This window comes from Silene latifolia, chromosome 4 (genome assembly GCF_048544455.1).
Source record: "Silene latifolia isolate original U9 population chromosome 4, ASM4854445v1, whole genome shotgun sequence".
Lineage (NCBI taxonomy): Eukaryota > Viridiplantae > Streptophyta > Magnoliopsida > Caryophyllales > Caryophyllaceae > Silene > Silene latifolia.
Genome location: NC_133529.1, coordinates 21,933,582 through 21,949,844, shown reverse-complemented (window position 1 = coordinate 21,949,844; position 16,263 = coordinate 21,933,582). Strand labels below are relative to the sequence as shown.

The 16,263-nt window shown below is 38.8% G+C and overlaps 1 protein-coding gene across 1 annotated transcript; it reads right to left on the bottom strand.

The window, feature by feature from the left end:
- Positions 1 to 1,395: 1,395 nt before the first annotated feature.
- On the bottom strand, positions 1,396 to 1,959 carry LOC141652144 (mini zinc finger protein 1-like). The gene has a single exon (XM_074459771.1). It carries the CDS (start codon positions 1,736 to 1,738, stop codon positions 1,448 to 1,450), a length of 291 nt encoding a protein of 96 aa, XP_074315872.1. The 5' UTR covers positions 1,739 to 1,959; the 3' UTR covers positions 1,396 to 1,447.
- Positions 1,960 to 16,263: the final 14,304 nt, after the last annotated feature.

Genomic DNA, 16,263 nt, shown 5'->3' with positions numbered 1-16,263 from the left:
CAAGTCTAAATTTTACTCGTATATGTGAAACAGGCTTGAGTATGAATTGGATAAATGTTGAATTTAAACCCGATTACATGCCGTCCCTAAATAATGCTAGATATGATAGATTGATAGATCATAGATTTGTTTGTTTATACTCGAATTTATGTGACCTACGTGATCTAAATTCGAAATTTACAAGGGTATACCAAACAGTTTGCCCTACGAGCATATGTGATCTTATCGTCGTTGAATAAAGAGTCATAAAACTCCAAGAAACACCATATGAGTAGGTACTTCATGCATCATAGTGCTCTCCTAGGAACTTTTCGATCATATGGCAAACATTGATGGGTTGAACGTAGGGCCTTTATCCTCATTTTTTCTCTTTTTTGGTTGTTCAAGAAATCTAATCTAATACGGAGTAGTAGTACAAAAATATAATATCGATTTTATAAATTTCCTTTTTCTTCCAAGTGCTATCTATCTCCTTTAAATAAAAAAATGATAATAATGTCAAATCTAACTAATGTTTTTTACAACTTTTGATTGATAGCTAACTTAGGTCAAGGAAGTTGGAGGATGGTCGAGTAGGTTAATGCTTAGCTTGATCGAATTTTCAGTGACCTCATTACCCCTCCTTCCCAATAGTTAGTATTATTGTTTCAGATTTGAGAGGAGAATTTCAAACAATGATAACTATTAATACAGGATAAATACTTTGCCGTAAGTTCAAACTACGCTTTAGGAAAAGAAACTACACAATTCTACAAGATTAAATAATAAATCTTGAATCAAATTAGGTTGCAAATAAAAGCCAAGAATGGCATATGAACATGAACTTCATCAACACTCCATTCATTACATTACAAATCACAAATAGCACTAGGCAAACCAATCAATCCTCCTTCAATTGTGAGAAATTCAATAACTTGCAAATTGCAATTCAATAAAATTACAACTCCTTTATAAATACTCCGATGCATTTGTATGTACTCCAAACTCAAACCTTACCTTTGCTCGATCAACTACAAACCTTACATATTTTCTTGCTCCGACACTATCTAAGAATTTACATACGCTACTCTTCTATTTATATTCATCAATCAATTTATCCATATTTTCGAATATGTGAGAACAATTTTGAAATATGGTTAAATCGGACGACATAAAGGGGAGTACTCCGTCCTTTTCCCTAATATGTTTTTGTTTAATTTCATAAAATGTTAACCATAAATATATTAAAAAGTAAAAATATTATAATATGATACTAAAATATTTAAAATAATTAATAGAACAATCTTTTCAAAAATTATATCTTTAAGAAAAAAAAAAAGCAATATATAATTGCTTTTTATAAAAATAACGTCAAAATGTTCTTTTATAGAAAACCGTAAAAAAGTCAAGCATGAATATCGTAGTGAAAAAGGAGGGAGTTGTCAACAAATATATATCGCGATATAAATTAAGGAGAAGAACTATCACAAACTACCTCATTTTCAACCAATTTCCTATGGAAATTTCTATGGCAGCTACATGCAGCACATAAGAGAGCATTAGGCGTGCCTTGAGCTCCACTAGCCATGAACTCTGTGCAACCATCAACTGCGTAACCTCCTATACTTGCTGCATGATTCTTTAGGCATTCTCCATATCCTACGACCGATGCATTATTGTCATTATTGTTATTATTATAACTTCGTCTTCTCAGTTCTTCTTTCTCTCTTTTAACCACCATTTGCCTCTTCTTCATCATATACTGTGGAAATTTGACAACCTAGCTAATCCTAGTTCTCGAGTCTCTATATATAGCACTATTTGATGTCGGGTTTTTGCTGTAAGGAAAGAAAACTAGATTAACCTATCTAAGTTTTATGTAAGAATGAGGAAAATGAACGACGTAAAGGGTTTACACATATGAATGTTTCAAAGACCATAAGGTCAGCGACTTTGTGGAAAATTATTGCGAAAAGAAAGTTTAAGAGCACATGTATATTAAGTCTAAGAGAACATATCACATGTCCTATTTATATCCTTTATAAACCGTTATATACTTATATTGTTGTTTTAAGGATATTTTTGATAAATGAACCATCACAATTAAAATCTTACGGTGATAATTGAGATTCAACTATTATATTTATATTCTATTCTATTATATTACTCCCTCACTCAAATGAATATTGAGCTTGAACTATCGTTAGTGCACAGGCCCAAAATCCCCTACCATGTGCTGAATTTGAACTTGTGACCATTGGTCACACTAGTTCTGATGATTAACTATAGGAAAGTAATGCTAAAAAAGTGATTTGGGTCTTTTCATGTTAAAGGTGTTAATGATCAAGTCAAAGCCTAAAGTTAACCACTAAAAGTATTGCATCATAATTAACAGGTAATAAGCAAAAATGGACATAAATTGTGGGCTCTAAGAATGGTTGGAGAAGAAGAACCTACACTATATCACAAAGTAGTAGTCACATTTATATCTTTTCATTATTATAATTAGTACAAATCCTAAATGAGAAGAAGTGACGGTCCAACGGCCTTATAATAAGACATATTATAAAAAAAACAAATATAAAAAGATTGATGAGAAATGTAGCTTTGTCAACAACCCTAATGATTATATAGAGTAGATATTAACTAAAAAAATTATACTCGTATACATTTTTAATAATTCAATAATATAATATCGTATTTCGTATGGATATGAATCCTCCTTTCCTTTCGAGTAAATGAATAACCTTCATTATCAACAATTTCAGGCTCCATAACTAGGTCGAGATATATATCAGAGTTTTGAGAGTTTTTGGGAAAAAAAATATCCTTCAAACATTTCTCTTAGCAGAAAATGATAAGAGTAGGTCTCCTGAGAGACGGTATTTTAATAAGCACTATTGAGAAACCATTGTACAATTTTTAGAAAAAGTGGTACTAAAGATAATAAAATAGGTACAAATCATGATTAATGATAAAATGTGTACATTTATTGTGTAAATAGGTACGAAATTACTATGTCACGATTAACAATAAAAAGGGTACGAAATACAAATAAAAGGGTAGAAAAATTGGTCTCTCAATAACTTAGTGAGAGATCGTCTCTCACAAGTTTTAGTGAAATGATAAATAGGGAAAACACTCTTACTCCATACTAATTTTGACGAAAAAAATAGAGATGATCCAAATCACTCAAAGCATCAATTAATAGATTGGGTTAGCCTTTGGAGTTGGGCTCTACAGAACTATTCAAATTAAGTGGGCCCAAAAGTGTAGGCGGTGGCGTATAGAAATCAAGATGGGCCGTGTCAACAACCCATTGTCTATTTCCTTGACATTCTTACATACCAACAATTAGAGGTGGACATTGGGCTGGGCTGGGCCGGGCTGGTGCGGGCCAAGGGTGGGCTGGTGGGGTAGAAACTGCACGGCACTAAAGGAGGACCATTTGTCCGGCCGGCCGGGCCGGCTGGTTAAATTTGGCAGCACGGCACTATAGGGGGGCGGGTAGGCTTGGTACAAATTTTTTTTTTTTTTAAAAAAAAAAAAAACGGGCCGAAACGGGTTTGAAAAAATCCAAGACTAGCACAACCAGTAAATAATGACTGGCCGGGTGGGCTGGCCGTGTACATGGGCCGGCGGGTATGTTGAATATTGGCCCGTGAGGCCGGGCTGGGCCGGGCTGGGCTGGGCTGGCCCGCTATGTTGTCCACCTCTACCAACAATACCCTGGTTTAAAACTAGGGCCACTCTAATAATCCGGTAGGCCATGGTCTTTTTAGGAGTATTTAGAGCTCGCAAGTCTGACCCAATCCGAATAACTTGACCTAAATCTGAGCAATCCTGATCTGTTAGGACTCGAAAATATTCCGACTCGAAATAAACCCGTAAAGTTTTTAAGGCCGGCCCAAAACCAAACGCGACACGACTCGAGATGACCCGTAAAACGAGCCGACCTAATTCATGTATTGACCAGACCCGAATGATAACTCGAAATTGACCCTAAACTGACCCAATCTGAAAGATAACCCCGAATGGTGAAAGCTGACCTGGTCCCTACGTTTTTAAAACTTAGGGGTAAAAAAAAATGTTTTTACGTCATCTTTCTACCTTTTGTTTCATTTTTTTTTACCACACTTTAACAATTTTTTTTCTCTCTATTTTTCCCTGATTTTTTGTAAATTACTTTTAAAATATTTTAATATTACGAGACTTTTTGAAAAAAACAAAATAAAAAAATCTAATTAAATAAATAAAACAATTTTCACAAAACTGCGTGCGGAAATTGATAATAAAAATTATGAAATAAAAACCAACATTAAATTTGAATTCAAATTTGGAGCTAAAATCAAATCTTTGAAATTTTGACTTGGCGCCAAAACAAAATTTCAATTTCCAATATCGTTGCAACTCTTGCAAGACAAATATTCAATTTTCGATTTAGCGTTAATGCTCGAAATTCAATTCTTTATCTTAGCGCCAATTTTGAAAAGTCAAATTTCGTTGAACTCAAAATACTTTTTATCTGAATAACTAAAAAAGTGATAATATTATGTTTTATTACTCAAAATGTAAAATTTTATATTTTCAAATTACTGTTTTAATGTGTTTGTAATCCAGTTATTTTTTGAAACAAACAAATAGTTGACAATAGTATCTGTTCTTCGTCACATATTAACAATTTACAACAATTTCTCAATCTCATCATGAAGTCACTAACTCTGAACTACAAGGTTCGTGCAAAAATTCATTCGATACTAAACGTTACATTCTGAAATTACTTCTGACTCGTATACGACACACAATCTTCCAAGTTGGCTTATTAGCAATCCTCGCTACAAAATACCACATTTCATCACTTCTCATGTCATTATAACGTCATTAATCATCTAGTAACATGTTATAATGTCGTTTAATGAACCAGAATCGGGTTTTGACGTCTTTAGTACATTGTAAAACTTACAAATAATCTTATAAAGCCTTAGGCCCTGTTCTTTTGGACTTAAAGTCACTTAATATAAGTTCACTTCAAATCCTATAAGTTGATTCGATTCGATTCAGATCCTATAAGTTCGATTCGATTCTATAAGTTCGATTCGATTCAAATCCTATAAGTTCGATTCGATTCGGATCTTATAAGTTGATTCGAGATCCTATAAGTTCGATTCGAGTTTAGTTCGAGATCCTATAAGTTCGATTCAGATCCTATACCTCACTTAATTTAAGTTCGGATTTAGATCCTATAAGTTGATTCGATTCGATTCGAGATCCTATAAGTTCGATTCGGATCCTATAAGTTCGATTCGATTCGAGATCCTATAAGTTCGATTGATTCGAGATCCAATAAGTTGATTCGAGATCCTATAAGTTAAGTTAAGTTAAGTTGATTCGAGATCCTATAAGTTCGGTTCGATTCGAGATCGAGATAAGTTTTAGTCCAAAAGAACAGGCCTTATTCAAGTTGCCACTTCACGTTTCTGGGTTCGAGTCCTACTATTCCGTATTTTATCAGTTTGTCGATTAAACTTAATTGGGGTTAGTTCAGCAAATTTCGGGATTTATCAGGTCAGATTCCGGATAAGTTCGGTCGATTTTCCGAATCTGGTTGACTTTTGTTAGCTCTACCGAAATTCAGGTGTTAGGTTTGTCTATCTACTTGTAAAAAAAAACTAATATTCTCCACCTCTTTCTCTCCAAAAAAACTCTAACCTCCATCAATCAAATCTGGGGCTTCCATCGACCATTGATCGATGGTAAGCCCTTCAAATAGTTCCATTTATCAATTACTAGTATGAAATATTATGAATTAATCAATAAAAGTCTCCCTTTTGGCGAGATTCGTTTTTCCGTTTCTATTTTCGGAGTTTTTTCAGTCCTTGTCTTTCTAGGGTTTAGTATTATTATTGGAATTATAGATAAGAGCTGTTTGTTGATGATTCATCATACGATTCTACAATGGATATGCGTTATTCGTCAGCAATCTATGGTGCTAGTAGAGGGTAAATTTTCTCCATCAATGAATCGAACGAAGGATCTCTTGAAAGCTACATGAAAAGAGCGATACAAGAACGAGCCGAATTAACATATCATGTTTTGAGATCCGTAGTTTTGCAGGAGAAATTTGTCCTTTGGTTTATATTAGAATTGTTTTCAATTATACCTATCTTTTATAAGTGTCGTTTGACGTTTTATTAATGAATTAATCTTTTCCTTAAAAAAAAAGCTCTACCGGATTTCAACTGCAACTAGTAAATAATCGAAAAAAATCGACTCGATAATGAATTGAGAAGACAAACTAGGCAAAACCTATCATAGATCCGAAATGACCCGACCTGATAATGACCTGACCTGATAATGCCCGACTTAATAATATACCCCGTTAATAACCCGACTCGACAATGACTTGACCCAACCAAAACCCAACCCAAACTCGACCCGACAAATCTATCTGAATGACCCGACCTGAACTCAACCTATGAATCAATCCGACTAACCCGACCCATATTTCCATAAGCAACCCAAACCTGACCCTAATGCAGTCACTACCCGATATGACTGAACTCGATATGACTCGACCCGATCTAACCCGACCCAAATCCGACACGACTGACCCGATTGTCAACTCTACTAATAGGGTTGTATTTGTCTTGAGTAATAAATATAATCTTATTAATGAATAAAAATAACTACTTTAATATCACATTTTTCGATAAATTTGAATAAAACCGCCTTAGGTTTATAAAACAACTAATTTTCAACCCGTGCAAAATTACACGGGTATATTTTGAAGTACATTTATATAATAATTGACATTTAAAATATATTAATAAATTTACATGAATATTTTATACTCTATTTCATTTATAATAATAATAGGTAATTTTATTATTATAACTATTTTTCCAGTAAAAGTTGTAGCGTAAAAGTCCATTTGTATTTATATTATTCTTAGACCTTAGTTCCGTCCAAAATTTATTGACTTACTACAGTCTATTTAAATAGACGATATATTTAATATTTAATTGTAATTATGGATTTTATAATTAATTATGTAATTAATTGCCTTAATGAAATTAATTTTTGTAAACAAAATCTTACGAAGTTAATTAGTATACAATTAATTATCGACTTTTATCGAGCGTGTTTAATCGCGCGACATTTTATCAAATAAATGCATTTGTACACCAGCGGGCCCCTCCACTAACTCAATTTCCGGAAAATAAAAATAAAAATAAAAACTGCACATTGATGATTTGGAAGCATGAAATTGCTTAAAATGCTTCTGGATTAATATAGAGAAGTGTAGACACCTCGTTTCTGCACCCCTCGCAAACCACCCGGTGATGATTGGGCCGCATGTTTGATTCGCGGAACGATTAGTGACAGTTCGTAAGATTATCGTCAAGTGATTGCTCAAATATTAAATGTCAACCTCTTAGTTGTCATCTACGTGCCGATACGGTCGTTTTGGCAATAATTAGAGTACATTTGAGTCCGGTCAAAACCGTCTCCTTTCTCGATATTTGTTAAATCCCGAGTCGAATGTTCTGGAATGTTCCGGATATTTCTATTCCATATTTATCAAATTTTATCTTTTGGCAAACAATATCCCGTAATATTCAAAAGATAATCGAATTAAATCCGTCCTACCATAACTTAAACACGAAAATCTTTCTTAAACAGAGGAAACCTCACGGGAATAGACGCGACAGTCTGCGCCTCTTCCAAGAGACGATGCGCTGCGCCTCTTCCCAGGCCCTTCTTTGCATGATTTACGTATCTTTTTCATATCTTTCCGAGATTCACTTCCAAAGAGTCTCCGAAACCCTATTCCTTCACGTGATTAGTATAAATAGGAGCTTTCGTTCCTCGTATTTCTCACGCGAGTGTCCGCCCTTCTCTTCTCCCTTTGCATTCTAGACTTCGTTCTTACTAATTGGCGCCTACGTGCTTGGACTTCCGACCACGTAAGCTCGGATCTTCCGGGTACCAGCCTCTCCGTTGCATGACCGACCAATTTGACCACTACACTCAATCAATCTAATTAATCAATCTTGTTAAATCGTTTTCCTCTTTCGAGGGCACTCTTTCCTTGCATTCGCGTCGAGCATCACTAATCGATCTTCTTAGTTCTTCTCGTTCCGTCAACATGTAAGTCTGAGGGTGTATATTCCTTTTATTTATTGTATTTTAATTATCGTATAACAATTGTAAGATTTATGTCGGAAACACCATTAAAATCAATTTCTAAAAACCGTCTTTAAAACCTGTTTTTGCGGATTTCCAGTGAGACAAACGTCGAGAAAAGACGCGGCAAGCAATCGCGCGCCTCTTGAAGGAGAGCGCAGCACCGCTGCGCCTCTTCGTGAGGGCCGCCGATTCTCGCTTCTTTTCTTCTTCCTCCGTCCTCGTAATTCGTATCAAAATTGTTCCTTTTGTTTTGTTCTTTAATTCTTCATCACGGTAATTTATAAATCATATGTATATTGTATATAATTCATCATTCATGCTTAATTAGTCATCAAGTCCGACTTAAATCCCTTATAATTCATATTTGCGGGTTTTTCGTCATTAAATTCAAGTTTCGGGTTTTAGAGATTCAATTCGTTCATATTGAGTTTCTGGAATTCGTTGTTGATAAATTTGCATCTGTTTATTTATTGTTCATCACTAATTCGTCCTCAATTCATCATGTTTAGTTTAATCAGTTAATCGTTTGTTAGTTTGTTCATTAATTAACATCGACCCTTCACATAATTAATCCGTTTAATTCCGTCTCATCCATGTTCTACTGTTTTATGACATATTCATATGTAAAACAATTCATTAATCACTTTCATCCGAGTCAATTATCATAATCAATCCATTAATTTACCAATTAATATTAACGATTTGCGATTAAACTACGCGAGAACTCACCCTTGAACAGACGCAAAGAATCGCCGCCTCTTCCAAAGGGCGCAGATATCTGCTGCGCTTTGTTCAGGTGATTTGTCCCCGAATTCCGTTTCGCCTTGACCTAGTTTATTTAGATTATGTATAAACTAACTATTATTCGTATTATCACCTTGATCGATCTCCGTGTTTTATCCTTTTATCCTTTTATTCTTTTTTATCAAATTATCCGTTTTAGCGGTATTCTCGACATAAATCACCTGTCTCAATGTAATTATTGTAATTTTCATTATTGTAATTTATCGTTATTGTATTTATCCTATTCATTTGTATGCTTTCACATGTAAATCAACATTAAATCCTACTTCGACCAAATTGTATGTCTAACTAATTGTTCACCGACTTAGTTAATTCTCACATGTTAGGATTAAAACAATGGATGTTGCATTCATGCATATAGCCGACGATATATCGAGTACGAATAACTTCCCTAATCATTAGTAGAGGCCGCTATCGAGGCGGGCGGGATTAGGTGTTCGATCAAAAGAGCTTCCTAATACGTACCCTCACCTCTTACTCCAGATCTCTGTGAACACCCGTGTTCATTGGCATCCACGAGAGTCATTCTAGACATAGAATGCTAAGGGTAACGATTGCTTAGTGTTCATGTCATTACTTTGTGTCTTGACATGACATGAGGTATTCGAACGGTTCCAATTTCCCATAAAAATTGGTGGCGACTCCATACAAAATGCAAACGCTTGTTTTCGAGCCCCTTCGCCAAGCGCCCCTGTGGGCGGCCCGCTGTCCCACGGTTTGGCGACTCACTGGGATAATACACTTACGTGTAGCCAAGGGTGAAACTTGAACAAGGTTAGGGAATAAGTTTGTACAAGACAATTGTCGGTTTTCATAACTCGGTCTTCCTAGACCGTTTAATTCGGCCTTCCTAGGCCCAACCCAACCCATTCGACCAATCGTCCCGTCTAAACGGTCCTAATTCTTATTTGGGCCTAAGGATGGATAGCGATTGACGTCATCCATACCATGATGCTTACTCTTGTTTGTATCAAGGGCCTTCACTACTTGAGGAAATGGACTAGGAATCGGCCTTACTCTTGTTTGGCACGAGCCTCTCCACAGACTTCGGGTTTGATGGTTCGGTATGGCAACCCACCCTTTAAACCAAAACCCTTCTAAATGCACTCAAAGATCCCGTTATAATGCCTCGTATAAATGTGTAAACCCTACGTGATCACCACTTCTAAACAAAACCATGACGAATTTTCAAAAAATCAAAACCCAAATTTCAATCAAAAATTTCGAAAAAGTAGGCCTTTAATTAGCGCAAAATCCGGTCAAAACTCTGTCCGTTTGTCAAGTCGAAATTCGGGCCACAAGCCCATTTCAAAATCTCACTTCGAGTCTACTCCTACAACTACACTACAGTTGACTAGGACACACATTTTCAAAGACCTTGTCTTTCTTCAAAACTCACTCAACACAAGTGGCACACACCCACTTCATGAGTCAAATCTTTCTTCTTTTAGCAAGTGTGATAGAATGGTCGATCGTGTTTTGATTCGTCGCCGATCTCTTGTCCAGTTTCCAAGATGCCTGGGTCAAGTGATGATACGAACCTCCAGCAAATTCAAGAAAGTAATGATCGAATCCTAGCCGCGATAACCCAAATGCAAATTACCCAAGAACAAACCTATGACCGCCTTGAGCTTATCGAAGGCCGTATCTTTGATGTAGAGGGAAAGTTGCCTCCCATTAAAGGTGAAGTACTACAATTTTCCGATGACGAGTCTAAAGATGAGAATCCTGTCCTAGGAACAACCGCAGCTGAGAAAAGACTCCAATACCTAGAGGAGCAATTGATGTACCTTAAGGGAGATGACATTTACAGAGAGAACAATCGTAAGTATGAAGCCGTCAATTCCAAGTTGCCAACTAACTTTAGCATGACGGATATCCCTAAGTTCAAGGGGCACGAGAACCCTTTGAACCACATCCGAGCTTTCAAGGACTACATGTCTATCAAAGGCATCAAACCCGAGATGTTCTTAAGGATCTTTCCTTCATCTCTTGACACCATCCCAAAGCAATGGTTCTACACTTTAGACCACAAAAAGGTCGCTACTTGGGAGGACGCCGCGATCGAATTCTCAAAACAATACGCGGATAATGCCGAGATCCAAGTTAATATGCGCACTCTAGAGGTTCTTACCCAGAATGACAAGGAAGGATTCACCGACTTCCTAAGTAGGTGGAGGAAGACTAGTACTCAATTAGTTGAACGCCCGGATGAGGCTACTCTTGTAGAGAAGTTCGTGGACAATCTCAAGCCCATATATGCCAACCATTTGAGATATCAAAATATCAAGACTTTCAAGGACTTAACCGTATTAGGGACACGAATTGAAGATGACATCCGCAAAGGACTCTTGTCCAAAACGGTAGGTCGAGGATACCAAGGGTCCACAAGTCGTTCATACGGCTCTACTAGCAAGACCGACGAAGTTAACCTTCTCGAGCCATCCAAGAAAACTAGCCCACCAAGGAAGTTCACAAACCTTGGGGACACATACTCCAATGCTCTAAAAAGGCTAATGAAGCAAGGCAAACTCCAACCCATCGGACCTACTCCCGAACCCGAAAGGAAGTCCAAGTTTTGGGATGAAAATTCCTACTGTGAATACCATAGGGGCAAGGGCACGACACACGTAAAAATGCTACAAGTTGAAACACGTGCTTCAGGATATGATTGAAGACGGTCGACTTCCAATTCCACCAGGAGGTAAGCCCAACAACACTCAGAATCCTCTTGGAGTTCTAGTGATTACAAGTGATGAATCTACCTTAGATTGCTCACATCTCATTTCTCCCACCGAAAATGAAATTCATGCAATTGAGAAAGAAAGACTCTACTCTACCATCTCCCCTACCATTTCCGACTTCATCGCATGGGCAAGGAGTGTAGATAGGCAAGTGTGGGAACTAGAAAACATGGTAACAACCTTGCGCAATCCCAATGCAACGCCTAAAGAACGTGTACCATTGATCTTCTCTCAAAATGCTACTATGCAAGAAGTAGTCATCGTGGTCGACAAGATAGTCGATCAAATCATACAACTAGAAAGTGACATCATAAGAATGAGAGAACTAGCTGCAATCAACGGGGTTTGGGCCGATGATGATGAGGACGAGTATCTCATTGAAAACTCCGTAGTCAAAGAGATAGTCCAAAATGGCAAAGACCAAGATGTGGATCACCTAACTCGTTCGGGTCGTCCATACCAAAACACCACTCAAAACGGTCCAACCAATGTCATCACACCAAATGACAACGAAGATGACCCCACTGATCATTTGCTCAAGCAATTACAAAGAACCAAGGCTGATCTTTCAGTCCGGCAACTAGTGGCAAGCTCATTTCCGCATCGCCAAGCTTTATTGCAAGCTTTGGCCAAATTGAATGTAGCACATAACTCTACTCCCGAAGATGTAGTCAACTTGGTCTTCCAAGAATCACCGAAGCTAAGTAATCCTATTACTTTCTCAGATGAAGACCTGCCACCTTTTGGCGTTAGTCACAACCTTGCTCTATACATCACCGTCATCTGTCTAAAGAAGAATGTGCCAATGACCTTGGTAGATGATGGCTCCGCGGTCAACGTCATACCCCTCAAAACGGCATACAAACTAGGCATGAAAGAGTCGGACTGGACTCCTACAAATCAAGGTGTACGCGCATATGACGGCACACGACGAAAAGTGGTAGGACTTGCTAACCTAACCATAGCAACGGGACCAATCGAACGAAAGGTCAACTTCCAAATAGTGGACATCGAAGCTTCATTCAACATACTTCTGGGAAGGCCTTGGATTCATGCTTCCAAAGCAGTAACATCCACCCTTCATCAAAAGATCAAGATCCCACTAAATGGCAAGGTTGTGACGATCACTTCGTCACCCATCAAGGCCATAATCGAGAAGCAATCAAATAATCAAGTCCTTGCGGATCCCATATACGAACTTGGGGGCTTCCAAAGTGTAAATGTCATAGAAAGTGAGTTGGCACCCTTATACTATAATCCCTACTCTAACTTGGTGGTCAACCACATACTCAAAAACCAGGGATACTTCCCTGGAATGCCTTTGAACCCAGTTCGGAAGAACACCTTCGCGCCATACAAGAAAGGCAACTCATCAAGAATACCACTTGGACTAGGGTACAAACCCACAACAGAAGAAGTTCTCGAAATGCTCGCCCAAGTCCAAAACCGCAAGTATGTAGGAGTCCAAATGAGGCCATATCTCCCTACCTTGAATGGATACTTCGTCCAAGAAGGAAGTTCGGAACTCTTTCATGGATTTCCCGAACCTTGGCATTACCTCGAGAAGAAGTTAGCCGGAATCGAGATCTTTCACGATTGCTACTTCATCCCTCCAGAAACGGTTCCTACCGTCAAAACCCGTCAAGCACCTTGCTTAGACGAACAAGCTGTTAGCCTCCTATTTGGAGAGGACCGATTTGTTAGGGCCGCGCAGGATGAGATCATTACTACGATACTTCAAGACGATCGCTTCAACCCCACCGCCTTGATCACGGAAATCAATACAAAAGCGAGAAAGGGTGGAGGAAATCAATCAAATGGACCAACAATCAAGGAAGACTCTTCAAGCTCACCACCGGAGAAGGAGAGATGTTCAAAGAAGAACCAGAAGACGACGAGTTCGAATCGGAGTCGGAGTCGGAGTCGAGTCGAGTCTAGAGAAGTCATTAGAGAGTCTACTCCCGTCGTCATCCCCACTCCCTTCGTTTCTCCTAGCTTATTTTCAAGTAGTCACAGTAGTTCGGGAAATGCCCCACCATCGTCCCTTTGCCGCCACTATCCATCGATCGGTTGGCTCACTTGTTTCAACTTTACTCAAATCTTAATATGAATAAATCGGTTCGCTTACTCTTTGCGTTATCTTGAGTGCAATTCTGTTTATGATGATACCGAGGATGACCAAAACCCAGACTCGACCGAAATACCTCCCTACGTAGCCAAAGAAATACTACGGGAAGGGGAAGGGGGACCTGTAATTGAGGACACCGAACCCATCAATGTAGGAACCGAACTAGAACCCAAAGAACTTAGGATAGGGACTACCTTGAGCTCTACCGAACGGGCCGACTTCATTGACCTCCTAAATGAATTCAAAGACGTTTTCGCTTGGTCCTACAAAGACATGCCAGGGATCGACGGGGATATCGCCGAACATAGGATTCCGATTAAGCCAGGTTTCAAAACCGTGAAACAAAAGCTTGACGAATGAGAATAGAATGGGCTCTAAAGATTAAGGAAGAAGTTGACAAGCAATTCAAAGCCGGGTTCATCAAAGTTTCCGAGTATTCTGACTGGGTAGCTAACATAGTACCCGTACCCAAAAAGGATGGGAGAATCCGAGTTTGTGTTGACTTTAGGGATTTGAACAAAGCAAGCCCAAAAGACGACTTCCCTCTACCTCACATTGACATATTGGTAGACAATACTGCAGACCACGCATTACTATCCTTCATGGATGGATATGCGGGTTACAACCAAATCAAAATGGCCATGGAAGACATGCATAAGACCGCGTTCGTCACCCAATGGGGAACCTATTGCTATACAGTAATGCCGTTCGGATTGATCAACGCCGGAGCTACATACCAACGCACCGCGACTACACTCTTACATGACATGATGCATAAAGAAGTCGAGGTATATGTGGATGACATGATCGTCAAATCCAAGGAAAGAGAGGGACATATCGCGAACCTTCGCAAGTTCTTCGCAAGGCTACGGAAGTACAACATGAGACTCAGTCCTCAGAAATGCACATTTGGGGTAACGTCTGGCAAGCTCCTAGGATACGTCGTTAGCCAACGAGGCATAGAAATAGATCCTTCCAAAATCAAAGCTCTGATCGAAATGCCACAACCTCAAACAGAAAAAGAAGTCAGAGGATTCCTGGGAAAAGTGCAATACATAAGTCGATTCATATCGAAACTTACGATGATTTGCGAGCCTATCTTCAAGAAACTCAAGAAAACAGACCACACCATGTGGGATGATGACTGTCAAAAGGCGTTCGACAGAATCAAGGAGATATTGGCTAAACCACCAGTGCTCATGCCACCACAACGAGATCAACCTCTTGGTTTATATCTCACAGTAACTGAAACTGCCATGGGTGCTATGCTAGCTCAAACCGTAGGAAGTGAAGAAAGAGCTATTTACTATCTAAGTAAGAAGTTCTTGGAATACGAGTGCAAATACTCACAACTCGAAAAGACATGCCTCGCTCTTGTGTGGGCAACAAAGAAGCTACGTCACTACATGCTTAGCTACTCTGTCAAGATATTCTCCAAAATGGATCCAGTCAAATACCTCTTCGAGAAACCCGTTCTCAACGGACGCCCCGGCAAGATGGACCATGATGCTCTCAGAATTTGACCTCAAATATGTGCCACTGAAAGTTATAAAGGGTCGTGCTGCCGCCGAATTCTTCGCAGAAAAATCCCATCAACGACGCACAAACCATAGATACTTGGTCATTTCCGACGAGGATATACTTCAAACTGATGTAGACTCTTGGGATCTATACTTTGATGGAGCATCAAACCTAAGAGGATTTGGGATAGGAGTGTTGCTCATTTCTCCTGAAGGTGAGCATACACCGATCGCTGTCAAACTCGACTTCGAGGTGACAAACAACGCTGCAGAGTATGAAGCTTGTCTCATTGGACTACAAGCGGCAGTAAGCCTAGGCATAAAAAACCTACGAGTACACGGGGATTCGTCACTGATCATCAACCAAGTTACAGGATCCTGGAAAATCCGAAGTGAAAGCCTAGCACCCTATCAGGCTAGAATAGACCAAGTGGCTCAATTCTTTGATCACGTAACCTACTTACACCTACCTCGAGAAGAAAATCAATTTGCAGACGCTCTTGCGAAACTTGCATCTTTGATAAACATGCCCGATTACATGATGGAAATGCCTTTGTGTATCGAACGACGGTCGGAGCCAGCGTATGTCCATCAAATTACCGATGAAGAAGAAATCGCACAAGAACCCTGGTTCCAAGCAATCCTGAATTTCAAGCTTAATGGTACCTATCCACCAGATATGGACAAAAGGGGACAACGAGCTATACGCCTACTAGCTTCCCAATACATCTTAATGCAAGGAGAATTGTACAAAAGAACACCTCTTGGTGTAGTCCTACGTTGCCTTGATCATTCACAGGCACGAAAGGTGATGGAAGAAGTCCACGATGGAGAATGCGGTCCTCACATGAGCGGACCTATGATGGCAAAGAAAATCACACGTCTAGGGTACTATTGG

Coding starts and splice junctions, on each gene's coding strand:
- LOC141652144 (XM_074459771.1), bottom strand. CDS start 1,738: ATGATGAAGAAGAGGCAAATGGTGGTTAAAAGAGAGAAAGAAGAACTG.